Source organism: Archocentrus centrarchus, chromosome 5, assembly GCF_007364275.1.
Source record: "Archocentrus centrarchus isolate MPI-CPG fArcCen1 chromosome 5, fArcCen1, whole genome shotgun sequence".
Taxonomy (NCBI): Eukaryota; Metazoa; Chordata; class Actinopteri; order Cichliformes; family Cichlidae; genus Archocentrus; species Archocentrus centrarchus.
In genome coordinates, this window is record NC_044350.1 from 537,930 (window position 1) to 560,616 (window position 22,687).

The window sequence follows — 22,687 nt, forward strand, 5'->3', positions numbered from 1 at the left end:
TGTTGAACAATCTTTGTTTTTAGGTCATTTGAGAGCTGTTTTGAGGCTCCCATGTTGCCACTGATTTTGTTTAAATAATTATTGCACACTTTCTGTAAATCCTATAAACTTCATTTCACTTCTCAAATATCACTGTGTTCCTCTGCTATATGATATATTTAACTGAAATTGCTGATCTGAGCAAGGAATGATTTATAAAGAAAAATCATGAAAATTATCAGGGGTGCCCAAACTTTTGCATACCACTGTATAATGACCACAGAAACAATAAAATGTTACATGAGAGCAGCCAGAAAATGCTTAAAGTCACATGGTCCGATCTTGCATTCTGATTGGTTCTAGGGATATGGAGGAATTTACCGGCAATGGGAAGTGGCGTTTGGAGGCTGTTCATAATTGAGACTGGTCAGAGAAGGGCATTTAACGGGTCATGACACAATATGATTGATTAACTTATAGTACCTGTGGCAGTAATATTCGAGGGGCCGGATGGAAAGCTTTGGCAGGCCGAATGTGGCCTGTGGGCTGCCAGTTGACGTTCCCTGGTCTACAACATAACTTCAGGATGGCTGTCTAGCTGAAGCTACCCACATCCTAAGAATCTGACTTCAATTTACATTCTGAATGTTGTGCAGGTTGGATCTGCATCTAAAAGAAACATATCTTTGCATTTGTTGTTTACAGAAGAACTTGGACCAAGGTCCACCTTTTCTTCTACCAGCATTGTGAAAGCTTAATGTGTTATTTCAATAAAACAAAACATTAGATTAACTTGTGTTTGTTCTGCAATTGTAATAAACAGTTAATACTGATGGTAGTTAATACTGATAGTAGTGCAACTAAGCAAGTCATTCCAAAGGTTTTAGTGATTTTTCTCACTGTGTTTATTGCTCTGTGTCAGACCTGTCAGAGCCCCATGACTGTCAGAAATGCTGTCTCAGCTTCTCATCACTGGAGGAACATCGGCAGCACATCCAGGAGTTTCATCCAAAGGAGTTCCATAAGTGTCCCACTTGCAGTAAGGTGTTTACGAGTGCCGCCCTGCTGGACAAACACAAGGCCACCCACACTGGAACAAAACCCTTCAGATGTGACCTCTGCAACAAGTCATACCAGGTTGGATAAGTTAGTTCACGTGTCCTGCTCTGTGGCAATTATCACTTGGATTTTAGAATCTGTGAACAATATTTAAATAAGATGGGCATAGCCAATATGATGTCACACGCAGACATGTTGACTTTTAAGCCTTACGTAATTGTGCCCACCAGAACATTTTGTTTTTTTCAGCTGAAAACACCGGACACTATTCTGACATGCTTTGGTTGCTATGATACAGAATATATGGAAATGCCTGGCTTTGCTTTACTAAGCACCAGACAGCTAACGTTCCATCAAGCATTATTTTAATAATGGTGGTATTTTAGGATGCCATCTGGTTAGGTATGAATACTCAGAGAGCTGCAGTCTCCTAATTTCTTCTCCACTATTATTCAACGGAAGTGTGATATGATGACTAGTCAGTGTAGTGTTTGTCTTAGCACCCCTAGTGACAGTGACAAGCACAGTGTTTTACCCAAAGCAGAATAATTGAAGACAGAGTAGACCATATTTGGTGTCAACTAAGACTAATTAGCTTAGTTACAAAATTGTGTATGGGTGCAACACACGGACACACATACCTGCTAATTAATGTTAAGTATCAGACTAATAAAATATTAGAAATTCAAACTGAAACTGGAGCAAAAATTTATTTGATGATCTGTATCACACAGCAAACCGTGTTATTTGTCAGATTAATCCATTAAAAGCCTACAAAAAGCACCAACACAAACACAGCTGAGGTCCAGTTCACTGAGTAGAATTAGTAGGGTTGAAGGTTAACAGAGAACCTGCAGCTCTTGCTTCCTGTGTTGACCCATCAATCATGGCAGTCCAAGCTTTAAAAAGCCTTAAAATCAAAACCCTCAAAATCCCAATGGGTGGGTTAAAAAAGGATGTTAAGGATTGACTTGCATTTGGAACTAGCCTTAAATGGCCATTACAGGAACTGCAGTTCTTGGCATGTCCACTGGATTCATTTTTTAGCAAATAAGGCTCAATAGATTATAGTGACCCTGGGGTCCACAATATAGTATTGGACAAATTATGGCTGCACAACAACACTGTGAAAAATCAGCACACAAGATTATGAAAACTCAGCAACTAATTAGAAAACCTTTTAGGAAACACAAACATTGTTTTGTTGTGGGTCTTAACCGTTAGATAAATCAGACGTTTTCCAGAGAGTATTTTACCTAATCAGTCTTTCTGTTGCCATAGCAACTGTCAGGCCTATGGTACCATAACAGGACCAACCACCCTGATGTATTTGCCAGCCACACCCGACAGCTCAAGACCCTGGTCCAGTGTGACGTTTGCTTCAAGTTCTTCCCCAGTGCTGCCAGTTTGGCTAAACACCAGACTACTGAGCACCAAGGTGAGGACAACACACCCATCAGTCCAGAATATTCCTAATCTGTTGCTCATCTAACAACGGAAGCACCAACAGCTAGCGCTTGTAACTATCGGAGAGCCATGTCAAGAGCAGATTGTATACACTGTCTTTTACTGGAGCCGCTGGACAGCTCTTGTTACTCAAATGATGTGAGGTGAGATGAAGAACAGATTTTAAAAATAAAAACAAAAACATTAGACTGAGATTATACAATACAGTTGTCAAACAACAGAGGGCATTACAGTTAAAGACACATATTCTTCTCCTTCTGTTCTTAGTTTCCAGATATGCGATGCAAAAACCCTCACAACATTATAAAAGAATCAAACACAAATATTAATACAAAATTTCAAAAGATAAATGTGCAAATGCAAATATTTGAGAGTATATATGAATTAAAATCACCACAAGGAAAGCTTGTATTTACCACAATCAGGCTTTACAGCAGACTTAAGGAACCATTTTTCAAGGATTCCAGGTCCCTTAAAGAAACTGAAGTTGACACTATATGCACATGGTGGAAAACAAGTAACAAGGTGTTTTTAAAGGGTAGCCCTTTAACACCGGGTGATGTGCCCGTTACTTGCCCTCAATAGCGGCGAACAGCTGATTGAGACATGGCATATCAGCGCAGAGTCAGCTGATCAAAGGAACATTGATCAGCTGGCTTTTTACCGTAACTCTGCAACTGTTTGTCCTATCGAAAAAATGCAAACGGTTCCTGAAATTGCACGTCACAGCCATATAGGGGTATTACAGTATTTGCCAGAAGTTGGCGAATGGCGGCACTTTCGAAGTATGTTGTGCCACGAACAATGCATTTGGAGTAAAAGATTTAATCCTATTTTATCTTTATTTTACAAATGTTTGAATAGTTTCACTATAGCAATTTGCTCAGGTAAAAGAAGCCTTTACACCCCGGATGTGAAGTGTCAGATCTTTCGGATGCGAACTTGTTGTTTAACCTATATAATTCAATTCAATTCAGTTTTATTTATATAGTGCCAAACCACAACAAACAGTTGTCTCACGGCACTTTATATTGTAAGGTAAAGACCTTACAATAATTCTAGAGAAAATCCAACAGTCAAAACGACCCCCTATTAGCAAGCATTTGGCGACAGTGGGAAGGAAAAAATTCCCTTTGAACAGGAAGAAACCTCCAGCAGAACCAGGCTCAGGGAGGGGCAGTCATCTGGGGCTGAGAGGAGAGAGACAGGACAAAAGACATGCTGTGGAAGAGATTTGAAGCGATTTTCACAGCTGTGAATTAGGTTGGGCCCTAAGGCTGAACTTGCTGCTTTGTATCAGTTCATATCACAGATAAAAGGACGCAAAGTGCGTACTTGTCATCTTGCTCGTGATCGCTGTCTGTGTTTATCTCTGTGCTGCACACCGATGCTGCAGTAGTTTTCTTTGGACCGTAAAATGTGTTAGCAGCACAAGAAAGGGGAGTGTATTCTCCCACGTTTGCGCTCTTTGGCTTCCGTGTCCAGACGAGGATCTGCCCACACTCATGTAAAGGAGCAGTTCACAGAAATGTGGTGGAAAGGCAGGCCCGTTCTTAAGCATTTCGCCGGTTCACTGAAACCGACACAGCACTGGCACGAGAGTGGCACCTCGGCGGTGGAAAAGTAGCATCAGTGAAAGTAAGCCAGCAGTCTGAGAGCGAAGTGCTCTGTTGGGGTGATATGGTACTATGAGGTCTTTAAAATAAGATGGGGCCTGGAACTTCCGGAGCAAATGGAGTAGACGGGTGCGTTAGAGCCTCTCTCCCACCTTAACTTCAAAATATTCCGTTCAAAACTCGTTAATCCGCTCACGGTTTCGATAAAATAATTTATGAACGGGAGGGGAAACATGTCGAGCCATAAAAAATCGACAAAAATGCCTAAAGCTCAGGATAAAAGTGCCCTAGTAGCTAAGGCTACCATGTGCCTGAAACAAGCTAACGACAACGTGGCTAGCTCAGACGCTGAAAGCACTGGAACGAACATGGACTCGGAAGGAATTCTTAAGGCTATCGACGATTTGAAGACTGCCTTAAAGGGGGATAATGCAAAGCTACAACAAAATATCGACCATCTGGGACATGAGATCAACGGTAAGCTGGACAATATCGCCACTGAAGTACAGGGCCTGGCAGAGCGTGTTGATGAGGCGGAGGCCCGCGTTCATCAAGTAGAGACCTGGGCAAAGGAGGCAACGGAGGCGCTGTGCTTCTGCATCGAACAACAGAGGAAAACACAGCTTAAAGTGCTTGATTTAGAGTCCCGTTCCAGAAGAAGCAACGTTCGTGTATTTGGGGTGCCAGAAGGTCAGGAGGGGAACTCCACTACACAGTATATCGAAACGCTTTTGAGAAGCCAGCTACAACTACCGGAGGACCTGGACTTGAAAATACAGCGCGCACATCGCACTCTGACAAGTAAACCCCCACCCGAATCACCACCGAGGGCTATTATTGTCAACTTTCTGGAATTTTCCACAAAGGAAAAGATCTTAAGAGAAGTGTGGAAAAAAGGCAAGATCCAGGTGGGCTCTTCAATTATTCACTTCGACCACGATTATGCACCCGAGATAGTGAAGAAGCGCAGAGAATATAACGCTATCAAGAAAGCGCTCAAAGTGAAAGGCATCCGCTTTCAAACACCGTTTACCAACATAAGGATCCACTGGGAATCAGGAACTCGCACATATTCCAGCGCCCGGGAAGCCTACAACGAGCTGAAGAGACGCGGAATCCAGGCGGAGGAACCGGCGATAGCTGACGGTGTTTCCAGAGCGGAGTGGAAGCTTCGGGAGCTGCTGGGCTGGCAGCCGGTGGATAACAGCGGCGCTGCGGTGGCGCTGAGAGCCAAGAACAAACTACAGGATTTCCAGCGGAGCATGATCGAATGAAAATAGGCAGAACAACATGACATAATGCAGTATTATTTTGACTAGGCTCTGATTTACTACTTCGTGGGAGAGGTCACTGTTTATCTTTTTTCTACGTTGGACTAATAGGATGGACGTGTTTTTTCCCAAAGGCGCTTCTACCGTCCTTTTTGGGCCCTCTCAGTTTGAGAGGTTTAACCCTCGACTTGCCAACGGGGTCAAGAGCGAGAAGAAGGAGCTTCTCCTCACCTTGGAAGTCAGTTTGTTACTGTTTTGTTTTGTTACTGTTCGTGTTTTGGATTCAGGGGCCAAATCAGTCAAGGTATTTATGTACAATACTGTCATATAATTTAAAAATTGCTTCCTTGAATGTAAACGGTTTGAATAGTCCAGTGAAAAGAAAAAGGGTCTTAGCCAAATTGAAGAAAGATGGGATACAAATTGCTCTTTTACAAGAGACACATATGTCTAAACAAGAACATGACAAATTTAAGTCACTTGGTTACTTAAACACGTTTTATAGCTCTTGTAGAAACAGTAGAAAGAGGGGGGTAATCACCCTGATTTCTAATTCACTGAACTTTGAATTGATATCTGAGAAGGGAGATAAAGAGGGCAGATTTGTTATTATAAAGGGGAGAATTGATAATGTTGTGGTCACGATAGTTAATGTATATGTACCGCCAGAGAGCGACAGGACTTTCTTAAAAACGTTCTTTGACATCATTATCTCACTTAGCGAAGGAGTTCTTATTTGTGCTGGAGACTGGAACACAATCCCTAATTTTGCTCTAGATACGACAAGCCATAAGAAACAAAAAACTGGTAGGTCAAAAGACCTAAATATCCTGATCAGGGAGATGGGCCTGTTTGATGTCTGGAGGGGTCTCCATATTAAAGAAAGAGAATTTACCCATTTCTCTTCTACCCACAAAGTCCACTCCAGGATTGACCTGTTTCTGATGAACACCATTGATAGATCTAAAGTGAAGGAATGCTTAATTGGAACATCTGATATTTCAGACCACAATATTATCTATTTGTCCATCTGTCTGACTAGTAGGCCTAAAACAACATTATGGCGCTTAAATATAGGTATTCTTAATAATGAATCCACAACAAAGGAGATTAGAAAAGAAATAACGGAATGTGTAAAAGACAATAATAATGGGCAGGTAAATCCCACCTTAGTTTGGGACACGGTCAAGGCAGTAATGAGAGGGAGACTAATTTCTAGAACTGCTTACCTCAAAAAAATAAAGAGGTTAAAATACGATGAACTGGAAAAAACTCTGAGGAACTTAGAACTAAAACAGCAAATGACTAACAATGGAGAATTTTTAGAACAAATAACAAAAACTAAAAACAAAATAAACGATATGATATTCGAGGAACTTGAGGAAAAATTAAGATTCTGCAAACAAACATTCTACGAATCAGGCCCAAAAGCTACCCGGATCTTAGCCAGACAACTTCGTAAACACCATTTGAAGCATTCGATTACCAAAATTAGAGAACCCTCTGATGGTAATTTAACCTATGACATGGATAAAATACATAAGACCTTTGAAAATTATTTTAAAACACTATATTCTGCCCCAAGATCAGTTAACATAACTGATATTGATAATTATTTGGCATCTTTGGATCTACCTTCACTAGGTCTAACCCAAAACAAAACTCTAACTGCCCCCATCACACAGGAAGAATTAGATACAGTTATTGGACATTTGAAAAGTAATAAGTGCCCAGGTAGCGATGGGTTCCCAAATGAATGGTACAAGACGTTCAGGAAGGAGCTATCTCCTGTCCTGCTTGAATCTTTGAACTGGACATTGAGCAGAGCTGAGATCCCACCATCTTGGAGAGAGGCTGTAATATCGGTCCTCCCTAAAGAAGGGAAAAATGTTGAATACTGCGAATCATATCGCCCAATCTCAATTCTGAATGTCGACTATAAAATTTTTACATCAATAATTTCTCGGAGAATGGAGTATTATTTGTTAGACCTAATACATGAAGACCAGACGGGATTCATCAAAGGCCGACAAACCCATGACAGCATAAGACGAACATTGCATATATTAGACCAAGCTAAAAAGCAGGGCCTCAGTGCCGCATTAATTAGTTTAGATGCAGAAAAAGCCTTTGATAGGGTCAACTGGACTTTTTTATATAAGGTACTAGAGCGCCTGGGCTTTAATAACCAGTTTATTAGGTGCTTGCGATCACTTTATGATGAACCACGGGCCAGGGTAAAAATCAATGGGCACCTAACAAACAGCTTCCAACTACACAGAGGAACCCGTCAGGGATGTTGTCTAAGCCCATCGCTTTTTGCAATATTCATTGAACCCTTGGCACAGGCCATTAGAGAGGATGATGGGATAAAGGGAGTTAGTTTTGCAAATATAGAACACAAGATTGCCCTCTTTGCAGATGATGTAATCACATACCTCCAAAATCCAGATACAACGCTCCCCAGAGTTATGTCAGCATTAACTGAGTTTGGTCAACTGTCGGGCTACAGTCTAAACATCACAAAAACACAGGTTCTGACAATTAACTACTCACCTAGTAAATTTATAAGAAAGACATATGGACTTAGGTGGGATGCCAAAAAGCTAAAATATTTAGGAGTATTCATTTCTCGAGACTTGGATGAGTTATTTAGTTTGAACTTTGATAATCTTACTGAAAACATACAAAAAGATTTGACAGCCTGGGCAAGGTTATTGTTGGACTTCACAGCTAGAATGGAAATAGTGAGGATGAATCTACTTCCTCGATTTTTATATCTTTTCATGTCATTGCCTACTAGAATATCTAGCGCACAGTTTCATGCCTGGGACAGATTGATCTCCAGATTTATTTGGTCCGGGACCAGACCAAGAGTAAAATTTAAAACACTCCAAATTAATAGGGACCAGGGGGGTCTGGCTCTTCCAAATTTGAGAGAATACTATTACGCATCTCAGATGAGATTCATGGTCTGCTGGTGCTCCTTGGAAATGGAGACTAGATGGAAACAGATTGAACTTAGCCAGGGTGGGGCCCAACCTCAGACACGTCTGGGAGGTAAAATAGTTACAGACAAAAATGGGAATGGTATAGTTGAAGATACGTTGTTAATCTGGAAAGAAGTGGTTGATAGGTACAGATTGGCAGATGTCACTGGACTTCTGATGTGGCCCTCCTGTAACTCAAATTTCCGACCAGGAGAATTAGATTCTTCTTTTTTAGATTGGAAAGATAGAGGGCTTGTGGCTTTGTGCCAGTTTGTAGAAGGTAACACTTTTAAAACATTTGAGCAACTGAAAAGGGATTACAACCTTGAGAATAGAGATTTATTTAAATATTTCCAGGTCAGGCACTTTTACAATTCAAAAATTAAAAAAGGTGTTCCTCCAGAAGGTAATACTATTGTGAACATTTTTGCAAATGCTTATACGCACCTCCCATGCAAAACTGTTTCCAAACTATATAAGGGGTTGCAGAAACATAATGGAAATAACACCTTGAATATTAAGTCTAAATGGGAAAGGGAATTGGGAGTAAAAATTACAGAGGATGCTTGGCTTTCTATGTGTGTGGCACAACAGACGTCTACCAGTTCTAAAAGATGGAGGGAATTTGGATGAAAGTGTTTGATTAGATACTTTATTACACCGCAAATTACTAGTAGATATAGAGGGGAAGAACAGCAATGTTGGAGACAATGTGGATATCGGAACGCCAATCATTCTCATGTATTTTGGTCCTGCCCAAAGTTGGCAGCTTACTGGGATGGAATCTGTCAGACTACTGGGATAATTTTGGGCTATGTCATCCCCAAAGATCCTAGAATTTTTCTGTTGGGGCTGATATCTGGAGAATTGTTTCAAAAAGAGAATGAGTACCTTTTTAAAGTTCTATCAATTGCTAGCAAAAAAGCAATTACACGATCTTGGCTAAAGACACTCCCCCCCCAGCTGGACCACTGGAGGGACGTCGTGGAGGAGATTCATTCTATGGAAAAACTGACATTTCTTTTACGTATGAAAGGACATTCTTACAATAAACGTTGGTCTAAATGGTTAACATACAAGAGCAAGGAAGCATAACTAGGTGTAATATCTTGTAATGTATATATATACTTAACTAAGAATCAGTGCCCCAAGTTCAGTGTGTGTTGTATGTTTTATTGTAATGAAAAATGTTAAATAAAGAGTATAAAAAAAAAAAAAATAAGATGGGGCCTGATTATTCAAGACCTTGTATGTGAGGAGAAGATTTTTAAATTCTGATCTAGATTTAACAGGAAGAAAATGAAGAGAAGCCAATATGGGAGAAATCTGCGCTCTCTTTCTAGTCCCTGTCAGTACTCTAGCTGCAGCATTTTGGATCAGCTGAAAGCTTTTCAGGGAGCTTTTAGGACAGCTTGATAATAGTGAATTACAGTAATTCAGCCTAGAAATAATAAATGCATAAATGAGCTTTTCAGCATCACTCTGAGAAAGGACATTTCTAATTTTAGAAATATTGCACATATGCAAAAAAGCGATCCTACATATTTGTTTAATATGTGCATTGAAGGACGTATCCTGGCCAAAAATGACTCCAAGATTTCTCAGTGTTACTGGAGGCCAGGGTAATGCCATCCAGTGTAAGTATCTGGTTAGACACCACATTTCTATGATTTGTGGGGCCGAGAACAAGAACTTCAGTTTTATCTGAATTTAGAAGCAGGAAATTAGAGGTCATCCAGGCCTTAATGTCTTTAAGACATTCCTGCAGTTTAACTAATTGATGTGTATAATGTAAATAAAATTGGTCCTAGCACAGAACCCTGTGGAACTCCATAATTAACCTTAGTGTGTGAAGAGGACTCCCGACTAATAAAGACAAATTGATCATTTTTAAGATTGAAGCATCAATAATTGGAAAGACTTCTTTGAACAGTCTAGTAGGAATGGGATCTAATAAACATGTTGCTGGTTTGTAAGGAAGTAACTATTGAAGTTACAGTGGCTTGCAAAAGTATTCATACCCCTTGAACTTTTCCATATTTTGTCACATTACAACCACAAACATAACTAGATGTGCAAAGCTGCTGGAGACATACCCTAAAAGTCTTGAGTTGTAATTGCAGAAAAAGGTGGTTCCACAAAGTATTGACTCAGGGGGGCTGAATACTTTGCACACCGCACTTTTCAGTTTTTTATTTTAAAAAATTTTTTTGAATCGTATGGTTTTCGTTCCACTTCACAATTGTATAGGGGAGAGTGGGGTGAGTTGTGCCAGTTTTTACTTAAAGTGACTTTAAAGCAAGGCCATGATAGTAATGCTTTCAACTAAAATATATACACTGCTCAAAAAATAAAGGGAACACTTAAACAACACAATATAATTCCAAGTAAATTAAACTTCTGTGAAATCAAACTGTCCACTTAGGAAGCAACACTGATTGACAATCAATTTCACATGCTGTTGTGAAAATGGAATAGACAACAGGTGGAAATTATTGGCAATTAGCAAGACACACTCAATAAAGGAGTGGTTCTGCAGGTGGGGACCACAGACCACTTCTCAGTACCTATGCTTTCTGGCTGATGTTTTGGTCACTTTTGAATGTTGGTGATGCTTTCACGCTCGTGGTAGCATGAGATGGACTCTACAACGTACACAAGTGGCTCAGGTAGTGCAGCTCATCCAGGATGGCACATCAGTGCGAGCTGTGGCAAGAAGGTTTGCTGTGTCTGTCAACGTAGTGTCCAGAGGCTGGAGTCGCTACCAGGAGACAGGCCAGTACACCAGGAGATGCGGAGGAGGCCGTAGGAAGGCAACAACCCAGCAGCAGGACCGCTACCTCCGCCTTTGTGCAAGGAGGAACAGGAGGAGCACTGCCAGAGCCCTGCAAAATGACCTCCAGCAGGCCACAAATGTGCATGTGTCTGCACAAACGGTTAGAAACCGACTCCATGAGGATGGTATGAGGGCCCGACATCCACAGATGGAGGTTGTGCTCACAGCCCAACACCGTGCAGGACGCTTGGCATTTGCCAGATAACACCAGGATTGGCAAATTCGCCACTGGTGCCCTGTGCTCTTCACAGATGAAAGCAGGTTCACACTGAGCACATGTGACAGACATGACAGAGTCTGGAGACGCCGTGGAGAGCGATCTGCTGCCTGTAACATCCTTCAGCATGACCGGTTTGGCAGTGGGTCAGTAATGGTGTGGGGTGGCATTTCTATGGAGGGCCGCACAGCCCTCCATGTGCTCGCCAGAGGTAGCATGACTGCCATTAGGTACCGAGATGAGATCCTCAGACACCTTGTGAGACCATATGCTGGTGCGGTTGGCCCTGGGTTCCTCCTAATGCAGGACAATGCTAGACCTCATGTGGCTGGAGTGTGTCAGCAGTTCCTGCAAGATGAAGGCATTGAAGCTATGGACTGGCCCGCCCGTTCCCCAGACTTGAATCCAATTGAGCACATCTGGGACTTCATGTCTCGCTCCATCCACCTACGTCACATTGCACCACAGACTGTCCAGGAGTTGGTGGATGCTTTAGTCCAGGTCTGGGAGGAGATCCCTCAGGAGACCATCCGCCACCTCATTAGGAGCATGCCCAGGCATTGTAGGGAGGTCATACAGGCACGTGGAGGCCACACACAATACTGAGCCTCATTTGACTTACATCAAAGTTGGGTTAGCCTGTAGTGTGTTTTTCCACTTTAATTTTGTGTGTGACTCCAAATCCAGGCCTCCATTGGTTAATAAATTTGATTTCCATTGATGATTTTTGTGTGATTTTGTTGTCAGCACATTCAACTTTGTACAGAACAAAGTATTCAATGAGAATATTTCATTCATTCAGATCTAGGATGTGTTATTTGAGTGTTCCCTTTATTTTTTTGAGCAGTGTATATAGATTTCAGAATGTGGTGCATCCCTGGGAACAGTCACTTTGGATCTGAAATATGGTATTTAAGAAATATAGTTTTCTGAAAAAAAGGGGTTTTGTGGCACAACTTGCCCCCGGTGTGGGGTAAGTTTTGCATTTGGAGAGAATGCATTGGGGTAAATTGTGCCATTGATTATTGAAGTCTCTGGAGCTTGAAAAAGGCGACTGGACTTCTTTTTGTTTCTTGAAGACGTTTCACCTCTCATCCGAAAGGCTTCTTCAGTTCTCAACCAAATGGTGGAGAGACCCAGGTATTTAAACCCCTGTGGGCGTAGTCCCCTGGAGGTGGTTATGACCCTCTATTGATCATGTGCTTGAACACACGTGCCCAGGTGTGAAGGGGGGCGTGGGTCATATTTAATCAGTGGTTTCAGTTGAAACCAATTTAGGACTCCGCTCCATTGTTTCCTGTGGCCTATTGAGGTCACTGGAACAAAGGTGTGAATGGGGGTTGAGACGTCTGGGAAGGGAGCTCAGGACAGCACTGTAAGCGGGGGAAAGTTGGTGACGTAATCCACCTCCTCTGTTCAATGATGGTTGTTCACAGTGGACATAGATGGCTTCTTTCACTCCTCTTTCAAACCATCTGTTTTCCCTGTCCAAAATGTGGACATTGGCATCCTCAAAAGAGTGCCCTTTTTCCTTCAGATGCAGATGTACTGCTGAATCTTGTCCTGTCGAGGTGGCTCTTCTATGTTGTGCCATTCGTTTGTGAAGAGGCTGTTTGGTTTCACCAATGTAGAGGTCCGAGCACTCTTCACTGCACTGAACAGCATACACTACATCGCTGATCTTGTGTTTGGCGGGTTTGTCCTTGGGATGAACCAGTTTTTGTCTTAGGGTGTGACTTGGTTTGAAGTATACTGAGATGTCATGCTTGGAGAAAATTCTTCTGAGTTTCTCTGACAAGCCTGATACATATGGGATGACAATGTTGTTCCTCTTGTCCTTCCCATTCTCTGTAGTTTGTGTTTGGCCTTCATTCCTGTGCATCTTAGCTGATTTGATGAAGGCCCAGTTGGGGTAACCGCATGTTTTGAGGGCTTTCTTAATGTGTGTGTGTTCCTTATGCTTCCCTTCTGCCTTAGAGGGACCCTCTTATCCACCATCCACCATCTTATCACCGCTTGTTGGCATTACACCCCACCACATTGAAAACTCTACAGATTTTACGAACAAGGTCCAGAATCTTGTACTGGATCCAGATGAAACCATGGTGTCCTTTGATGTGGTTTCACTTTTCACTTGCATACCTACAACTGAGGCAGTGGAGACCGTCAGAAGACGACTACAGGAAGACGATTCCTTACTGAACAGAACCAGCTTCACCCCAGATCAGATTTGTGCACTTTTAGATCTCTGCCTTACCACAACATATTTTAAATACAATGATGGATTCTACAGACAGAAGCATGGATGTGCCATGGGCTCCCCAGTGTCTCCCATTGTAGCCAACCTTTACATGGAGGAAGTGGAAAGTAAAGCTCTTGGTTCTTTCAAAGGGAAGGCACCTATTTTGATCTCAGAAACTGTAATGCTATATAAAAGCTAGACAAATACAATACAAAATGACTCATTTAAGGTTTATTTAAAGTTATTTTACAACATCAGAGGCCACTTTTCTACAAGCCTATTGCCCCACATGAGCACATCAAAGCTCATTTTTCTTAAACAAGGCTTAGCGCTTCATGAACACATCAGAACAAAGTTGAGTTCATAATGAAAAAAAATAAGGAAAAAATCAGCAATTCTATTTAAAGGTAATTTATGACATCGAAGGCCAGTTTCCTTAAACAAGGCCTAGTACAACATGAAGATATGTTCATAACAAAATTAATTTCAAATGAAGACCAAACTGACTGCAAAAAGCACCAAGTTTTGTGGTGTGGGTAGTTTCTTATGCACATCTAGTCTAGGGATAACTCCTTCATCATTTTCTTTGAAAGTGAAGATGTGCTTTCCATCCACAGACCTCTTACTACTTCACCTTAGAAACTTTGCATTGATGTCACAACCATCAACCTTCTCAACCAATCCAATGTAGTTGTAGGATTTGGTTTTGCCTGCAAAGTTTACAGTTACAAAGTCCCCAGCAGACAAATCGTTGTCACCATCATCATCATCATCATCATCATCATTCTGGACATCTGAACTCTCATAGTCAGTTGTGTCGTTAAGTGGGATGGAAATGTCACTCTCTTCTGAGCTGCTGTAGACAACCATTTTCTTTTTTTTTTTTTTTGGACACTTTAAGAGCCCCTCTCTTCTTATTTTCATTCGTTTTCTCCTTTTCACCCATTTCATTTTCTCTGTCATGTGTGTCCTCCAGGCCATCTTCTGCTTCACCATACTCCATCATGAGTTTAGTTTGATTTTATTCTTTGAGAGCCCTTTTCTTCTGCCTTTCATTCTTTTTCTTTTCCTTTTCAGCCAGTTTATCTTCTTTTTCTTTTTGTGCCTTCTCAAAAGCTGTGGCTTTTGGAAAGGGAACTATGGCTTCTGGAGATACATAACCCAAATGGGCAGAAGAACCAGTTTTGTCACTTGCTGATTGTTTGGGATTTGGTTCTGGATGAGTGGATGGTTCACCTTGGTCTGGACCTGCTTCAAGACCTGTGGCATGGGTTGGCTCCTCATGTGATGGTCCAGGCAGATCAGCAGCAGCACTGGTGGAGGTCTCTTCTGGGTTTGGCCTGTCTGTTAGCATCTGGGAAGATGTCCCTGTTGAAATAAATAATATGTTTAAAATATTAATAAGTGGGGGTGAGTTGTGCCACTGGCACAACTTAACCCAGGCTCTCTGGCACAAATCACCCCAACCCCAACCTTTTGGAAATAAATGCATCATCCAGCAGTTTTGACCTAACATAAAGCTAGCTGTATAGACTCATAGTGTAGCTTACCAAAGCATTAAAACATTTGTAAAATGTTTGAAAACTTGTCTATAACTGTTCAGACACAACAATCAGAAAACCTTGATCATAGAAATTTTACTTTGTAAGGCCCAAAACATTTTTTTTAAAGTTAAATGTGCTTACCTCTCATGCTATGAGGCTCTCTTCTTTGCAGGATGAGTAAAATGGCTAACTCTTCAAAACTGTGCGGTCACATGACAAATTTCTTCTATGGTCCCCTAGAAACAGGGGGTGGCACAACTTCCCCGCTGGCACAAATCACCCCACTTTCCCTTACCACTTTGTGTTGGTCTTTCACATTCAATTCCAGTGAAATATATTTATGTTTGTGGTTGTAATGTGACAAAATATGGAAAAGTTCAAGGGGTATGAATACTTTTGCAAGCCATTGTAACTCCAAAAGCTCAATTGGAGCAAGCGAGTCTAAACAACCAGCAGTGCTGAAAGCAGCCAAACATGAAGATAAGTCTTTGAGATGGTTATGAATAATTTTTTATCTAATGTCTTAAATTTTACTTGTGAAGAAATCCATAAAGTTATTACTAGTTAAAATGAAAGGAACACTTGGCTCAACAGAGCTCTGACTCTTTGTCAGCCTGGCTACAGTGCTGAAAAGAAATCTGTGTTTGTTCTTATTTCCTTCAGTTAATGATGAAGAGTAAGATGTCCTAGCTTTAGGGAATGCTTTTATAGAGCAACAAACTCTTTTCCAGGCTAAATGAGCATCTTCTAAATTAGTGAGACACCATTCCCTCTCCAGCTTACAGGTTATCTGCTTTAAGCTGCGCGTTTATGAATTATACCATGGAGTCAGGCACTTCTGATTTGAGCCTTTCCTTTTCAGAGGAGCCACAGTATCTGAAGTCGTACACAGTGTGAATGTAAAACTGTTGACAAAATAATCTACTTCACTTGGAGCAGAGTTTAGGTAGCGACTCTGCACTGTATTGGCACATGGCATTAAACTTAAACTGAATGAAAAAGGAGGAGGTCCGCACACCAAAAAGCTCCTTGAGAAATTTTAATCCATCAGTATTAAAGAAGTATTAAACTTAAACTGACCTTAAACTTAGTAACAGCATTTCTGGAAAGACTTCTACCGTAATAAAACTTATTCCTCACTGCCGTCTAATCCATTAGAGTAAATGTAAATGTTACTAAGAAATGATCAGACAGGAGGGGGCTTTCAGAGAATACTGTTAAGTCCAGCGTATGATTATGAACACAATAAATATGCATACAGAACGTGTTGAGTTTTTGCAAATAATTTGTCCACATAAAACACACAGTGGAAAAAAATGCAGTCGACATCAAGCAATGAGGTCCTGATGTTTCTAAACAAGAGAAGGAAGACAAAGAGATTCTGGGTTTATCCAACTCTCATGAGAAAGCAGCAGCAGGGAGAATTTTGTGGTTTGATCCGGGGCAACATCTAGCTGTGTGTCTGAGGAGAAATAGTATAATTTTACTATTCCCACATTATTGTATATTCAGTATATCAGTGCGCATTTTGAGATAGGACTTCATGTTGCCAAATGCAGTAGTCAGATTGGTCAGATCTGTTTATTCACTGCAAAAATCGAAAAAATCAAACTTGACCCGAAAAAATAAGTGCCGTGTGGACGGCTGCATTAAGAATAGACAAGTTCCAAAAATATTTTTAATGCGCAGAAAATATGCATCCAGTGTGTAAAGGCCTTAAGTCTGCAAAATCCATCACAGAGTGGGTGTATGTGGGGGGGCACAATGATTCTCTTGTAAAGTGTTAAAGTCTGGTTCACGTGATGATTTATATATACTATCATTCTACTGTAGTCTTCTCTGAAATATACATCTAGTATGTCATATTTATGTCAGTCCCCAGTTTAAATATAATTTCTCTGATTGTGATTTGTTGTTGTCTTTCTCTGTAAACCTCTTACATCTTATCTGTTGTGGTTTGATGACTCAAACCAGCAGCTCTTGTGCTGTCTTCACTGATCCTGTGTGCTGCCTCCAGGCTCAGAAGCGTCAGTGGTGCGTTGTCTGTACTGCAAGACTGTGCTGGGTGGGGACGAGGAAATGCAGGAGCATATCTGCACTCAGCATATCAGCCAGAGCAGTGAGGCATTCAGCTGCCCCCTCTGCTCTCTGCTGTGCACCTCTCAGATGGAACTGCAAGAGCACCTGATTTCCTGCCACATGGAGACACGGCAGGAACACGAGAGTGGGGAGGAAGAACACGCCTCCACCTCCTACACGGTAATAAGAATGTGACAACCTTCATTTTCTTGAAAAATGTTAGTAAATGAGAAAAAGTTAAAACTTAAGGACATGCAGTAGTGGCATATAACACATGTAGAGTGAAAAGAAGTGAGTGGAGAAGAAGTGCGTCATGGGAAGTCCCCCAGCAACCTGAGCCTATAACAGCATAAACTAAGAGATGGTTTATCTTCACCTGATCGAGCCCTAATTATAAGGTTCATCAAAAAGGAACGTTTTAATAAGATAATCAATCTCAGTGGGAGTAAAGAGCTTATTCACTGATTAATGAGTGATTAAACCTATTAAACTAATCAGTTCAATCATTTAGCAGCGAAATTGTCAGACATATCTGGGATTTTTGCTCTGGCATCCACTGTGACATTCTGCAGTCCCTGTAATATGAGAGTATATTATTTTTGTTTATTAATTTATTGACCCAGATGTCACCTTCATCAGGAGGGTGCATACAGTGTCAGAGGACTTGTGGAACATATTGTTCCAACATTTATAAATCTTATATAATTTGTTTTGCATGTGAATTACTACATGTATATTTTAGTTTTTAATATTTTTTAATATACTGATAAATCGCACACTGGAACACAATGATGGGATATATTGCCCACTGAATAACAATAATGATAGTATCACATAACTGTGATACTTGTTACATTGCAAGAAATTGTATTATGATATATGTGTAACTGAGGAAGAAAAGACACTGTGGTGTCATTTTGATGATTATTGTTATTATTATTTTTTTGTTCTTGTTCAGGTTGTCAATTCAGTCTTTTAGTGTTCTCATTTCCTTTGGTGCCATTATAACTAACCTGATCACAGTGGAAAATTATGACATATATTGTTATATAAATATTTTGGCCCACCTATTTTGTAATATGTTTTATTTTACAGTGGGTCAGCAAGACAAATAAAACCTTTGACTTAATAGTCTAATAAGCTATTATTCCATGGTAAAAATATTTTTAAGCTGCAACCTAATGAAATAGAACTAAAGGCAATAGATGGTTAATACTGATGAGTAATCAATATACAGCAATTTTTCAAGCACAGTTACAAGGTGCTCTAAAACAAGGGCACTAATAATCACATGACAGTGATATTGTTTGCTTCACTCTAAACGTTATTGAGGCTGAGGTATCTTCTCATGCATCTCTGGACTGAGCTTAATTGGACTGGGTAGATTCGATTCTTTCCAGGATGTCCCGTTCTGGATATTTGCTCTTGCTTCATTACAGAGCAAAAATTAACTTCACAGTCAAAGTGACCCAAATTTGCGTGGTGATAAGCGCTGGGTCTCCAGCGGTTACCCAGCAGTTTTCAGGACAATCTTCAAGCACTTCAGGTGGGAGCATTTGGCACATTCACAGGAATGTGCAGTTTTCCCAGTGTCAGGCTTTTCAAAGCAGTGGTTACACAATCTTTGCAAAATAAAAAGTCAAGTAAATTTTTGAGGCCCTGTGACAGGCTGGCAAATTTAGGATTTTACCAAGTGCTGTAAAAGTTATCAAATTGCAGCTGAAAGGTTGAAGTGGCTGGCAACACCACAGTTAAAAAAAAAATTCCCATCAACAGAGCAGTTTTACCTTTTAAAATAAACTTTAAAAAACATTTCATATACAGTTTCTCTGACTTCACAGGTGATAGCAGCGGATCCAGCAGGGGACAAAGAGCAAGGGGTGGAGTCAGAGGAGCAAGGGCAACACGGAATTGGTCAGCAGGTGTTTGTAGCTCTGGCAGGTGGTAGAGAGGGAAGATCATCAGCAGAGGTGGTGGAGGTGAACATGTATGATCTTCTGAACAACTCTGTGGCCTTTATCTGCGAGGACAAACTGGCAGGTTCTGATTCTTAGCTGTGAGATGAATTTAGGACACTGAGCAATGCTGTGGTTATCATCATTAAGATAAACCGGGGACTTTGTCCACCACAGACTTTACTTTGGTAGTTTTACACATTTAAATGTGGTAGATGTGTTGCTTTTTGTGCACAAAAGCCCAGGGTGGCTTTTAAGCATAATCACAAGAGATGCAACTAAAGTAAAACTCCAAACATAAAATTGAAAAACTATTGCCATCATATGTGTGTGTCATTTCCTGTAGTTCCAGTTAACAACAACCCAACGCAAAGTGATTGTTTACTTTCAGTCTGGCCATGATTGCTGTCTAAACTTCTAAAACCTTTTTTAATTCTTAACAATCAAACAGACACTTTTATATAAATATTTAAGTGTAGATGGTTTGTTTTTGAAGTCAACATTCCATGAAAAGACCGAAAAACAATGCTATCTACCATTACTTCCCTATTAATCTTTACAAAAGGGTCAGAAATGTACTTTCAACCAAGACTTCCAACATCTGGACACTATAGAAACCTATGCATTTGTTAGGGACTATTTTCAGCTGCAGATTAATACAGATTTGCTGCTCTAGTGAGTATTTATGGCAGCAGGATGATATGTGTGAGACTGAGTCAATATAAACCTTGTATATTATAATTTATAGTCATGGTTGACTTTGGATCTTTTCATGGTATTTGTGACATGTAATAAAATCTGAAATACTGGAATTTTTTTACCCTTTGAAAGCTTTCTGGGATGTTTCCTGTTGTAGCTGTAATAATAAAATGACTGTCACAGCTGAAGAAAGTTGTCTCTCCCCTGAAATTCTGCCATTTTGCCATAGCTCACATTTGTTTATCCCATTAAGTTGGAACATGAAATGACATGGCCAGTACATATCTACTGTGGTTGAGTATTAATAAAAAAAGAAAAAAAAGATGTGTGTCTTCAGAAATATTAAAAAATCCAAACATAAGTGTATTTACTTATTTATTATTGGTTCACAATCTGACAAGGATTAGATAAATACAAACATCTATTCTGGTCACCTCATAAACTCTGACAAAGGATAATCCTGAGAAGTACTAAGCATAACAATAAAATCCACATCTAGCTAGTTATGCTCAGGTATATGCCTACCAATGGTCAAAGGTTTCTGTACAAGTCTTTGAGGTACATGAAAAAATGTACTTTCCACTATTGCACATTTATTGTATTTTTTTCATCCAGGCTTGAGAGGACAGGTACAAACTTGTTAAAGCAGTGAAGAAGAAGACAACTTTCTCATTAGTTTCCTATTAGTGGAAACGTTTCAGACCAGAAATAAAATCATACTAGAACAAAGTACATTTTATATGTTGCGTTTGGAGATGATGGTCACTCCCTCTTATTTCAAAAACACACTAACTACAGCCTGCTTGCTTTCTGAGTGATTCCCAATGAGCTTACTATGTTGTCAAAAAGAAAATACTACTTTTTTTGATATGATAGCGTACGGGTCAGTGGCGCTTATCCAATACCGAGTCATCCGTCTGTCTCTCAACGTTGCTAAATTTGCTGCTTCTTGATCATTTATATTTGAAATTTTCTGACATTTTGCACAAATACTCTTGGGTAAAGCTCTACAAAATAGGGGAGACAGTTTTTTGAGTTTTTAGATTTCTTTTTTTTTTTTGAGTTTTCTAAATTTTTCAGAAATACTGTACATTGATGTTCACCTTTAATCCCTACTCCTCCCTCATTCCTAGGCCCACTCTTTTGAAACTTGGTGTGCATTTTTAATGTGCAAAGCTCTACAGATTGATTACATTTTCTAAATTTTCAATTTTTATATTTCATGAATTTTTGTAATTTTGAAGAAATGGTACATTCATGTTTAACTTAAATAACTATTTCTCCCTTATTTATTGGCTCAATCTTGTGAAACTTGCTGCAAGTGTTCATTGGGCAAATCTTTACAAAATTCTGCAGGTGAATTTCTGATTTATGGCTTAATTTTTCATGAATTTTCAAAATTCATTCGAATTTTGGAAGGCCTGGGTTCGATTCCACCTTGGCCCAGTCCCCTCCCTCTCTCCCTGTGTGGAGTTTGCATGTTCTCCCCGTGTCTACGTGGGTTTTCTCCGGGTACTCTGGTTTCCTCCCACAGCCCAAAGACATGCACTTACTGGGGATAGGTTAATTGGAAACTCTAAATTGCCCATAGGTATGAATGTGAGTGTGGATTTCTCTGTATTATTGTAGGGTCTTTACCCACAATACAAAGCGCCTTGAGGCAACAGTTTGTTGTGATTTGGCGCTATATAAATAAAATTGAATTGAATTGAATTGAATTGAATTGATGTTGTCTGTCTCTCTGTGTTAGCCCTGTGACAGGCTGGCGATCTGTACAGGGTGTACCCTGCCTCTCGCCCTGTCAGCTGGGATAGGCTTGAAAATGCTTGGTGAAGGGTAGAAATCAAAACAATTGTTGTTGGATCTGTGGTGCTTGATAATAAAACAAGTATCCACTGTCAAGAAAGATGGCTTCAGAAAAAAAAGAGACTCCTTTCCTGCTGGTTTGACCAAGAGTTGAGACACTTTACCTGAGCTTGTATTAGTAGCTCTGAATCTGATGTATTCTTGTGGGTAATGGCATAAAAGAAAGTTGGTGCGTTTGGCTCTGCATGATGAAGTTGAGTGCAAATTCGAAAAAGTGACAGATGGTTAATTTACTTATGGTTTAGTAACATAACTTGATTCCTACTGTGGTATACTTGCTCTCATAGTTCATCGATTGTAATCCACAGTACACCTGAAATAGTGGACAATAAGCTACTCTTACTTTTTCTGCTAGGGTACATGCTAATGCAACTTCTGATCTTGAAGTAATGTTATATACTGTTCAATGCATTAAAGACTGTCTAACCAAACAGTTGAAAGGGGATTAACTAACTTGAACTTAATAAGAGTTCTTAACCAGGTGTACATTTTGTTTATATGGAATCCCGTTTGAGCACAATCATGTGGCCCTTTCACCATAAAACCAGTAATACACCATCCAAGGGCAGGGGCATTACACTGTAGGAATTATAGACTGTATGCAATAAATGAATGTAGCTTCTGAGTCTGAAAAGTGAACCTAATGCAACCTGCATTCTTTCTAATGGTCAGCAAGGGATAACAAATCTTTTGGCAAATTATGGAAATTCTATAGATGACTGTGGGAAAATGACTTTCACTCCTTCCTTGAACTATGACCTCGTAAACACCTTGATGAGTTTATGGTCTCAGTCACTACCTTCAAGTCATGTTTATTTTGTAGATTATTTTCATTGGGAGTCAAAAGGGATGAGAATGCAGTTTGTG

The 22,687-nt window shown here is 40.2% G+C and overlaps 1 protein-coding gene across 3 annotated transcripts in view; it reads left to right on the forward strand.

The window, feature by feature from the left end:
• The window catches only part of zbtb40 (zinc finger and BTB domain containing 40), a 45,967-nt gene extending 24,549 nt beyond the window's left edge, over nt 1-21,418 (forward strand). For 2 of the 3 annotated variants that reach the window (XM_030729429.1, XM_030729430.1), the window contains exons 10-13: nt 902-1,116; nt 2,320-2,476; nt 17,239-17,480; nt 19,142-21,418. In XM_030729429.1, the coding sequence (XP_030585289.1) occupies nt 902-1,116; nt 2,320-2,476; nt 17,239-17,480; nt 19,142-19,354 (827 nt within the window). In that variant the 3' untranslated portion in view covers nt 19,355-21,418. Of the gene's footprint in view, nt 1-901; nt 1,117-2,319; nt 2,477-17,195; nt 17,481-19,141 lie in introns of those variants that run through there. The other variant, XM_030729431.1, reaches the window with a different exon arrangement.
• The last annotated feature ends 1,269 nt before the right edge of the window (nt 21,419-22,687 follow it).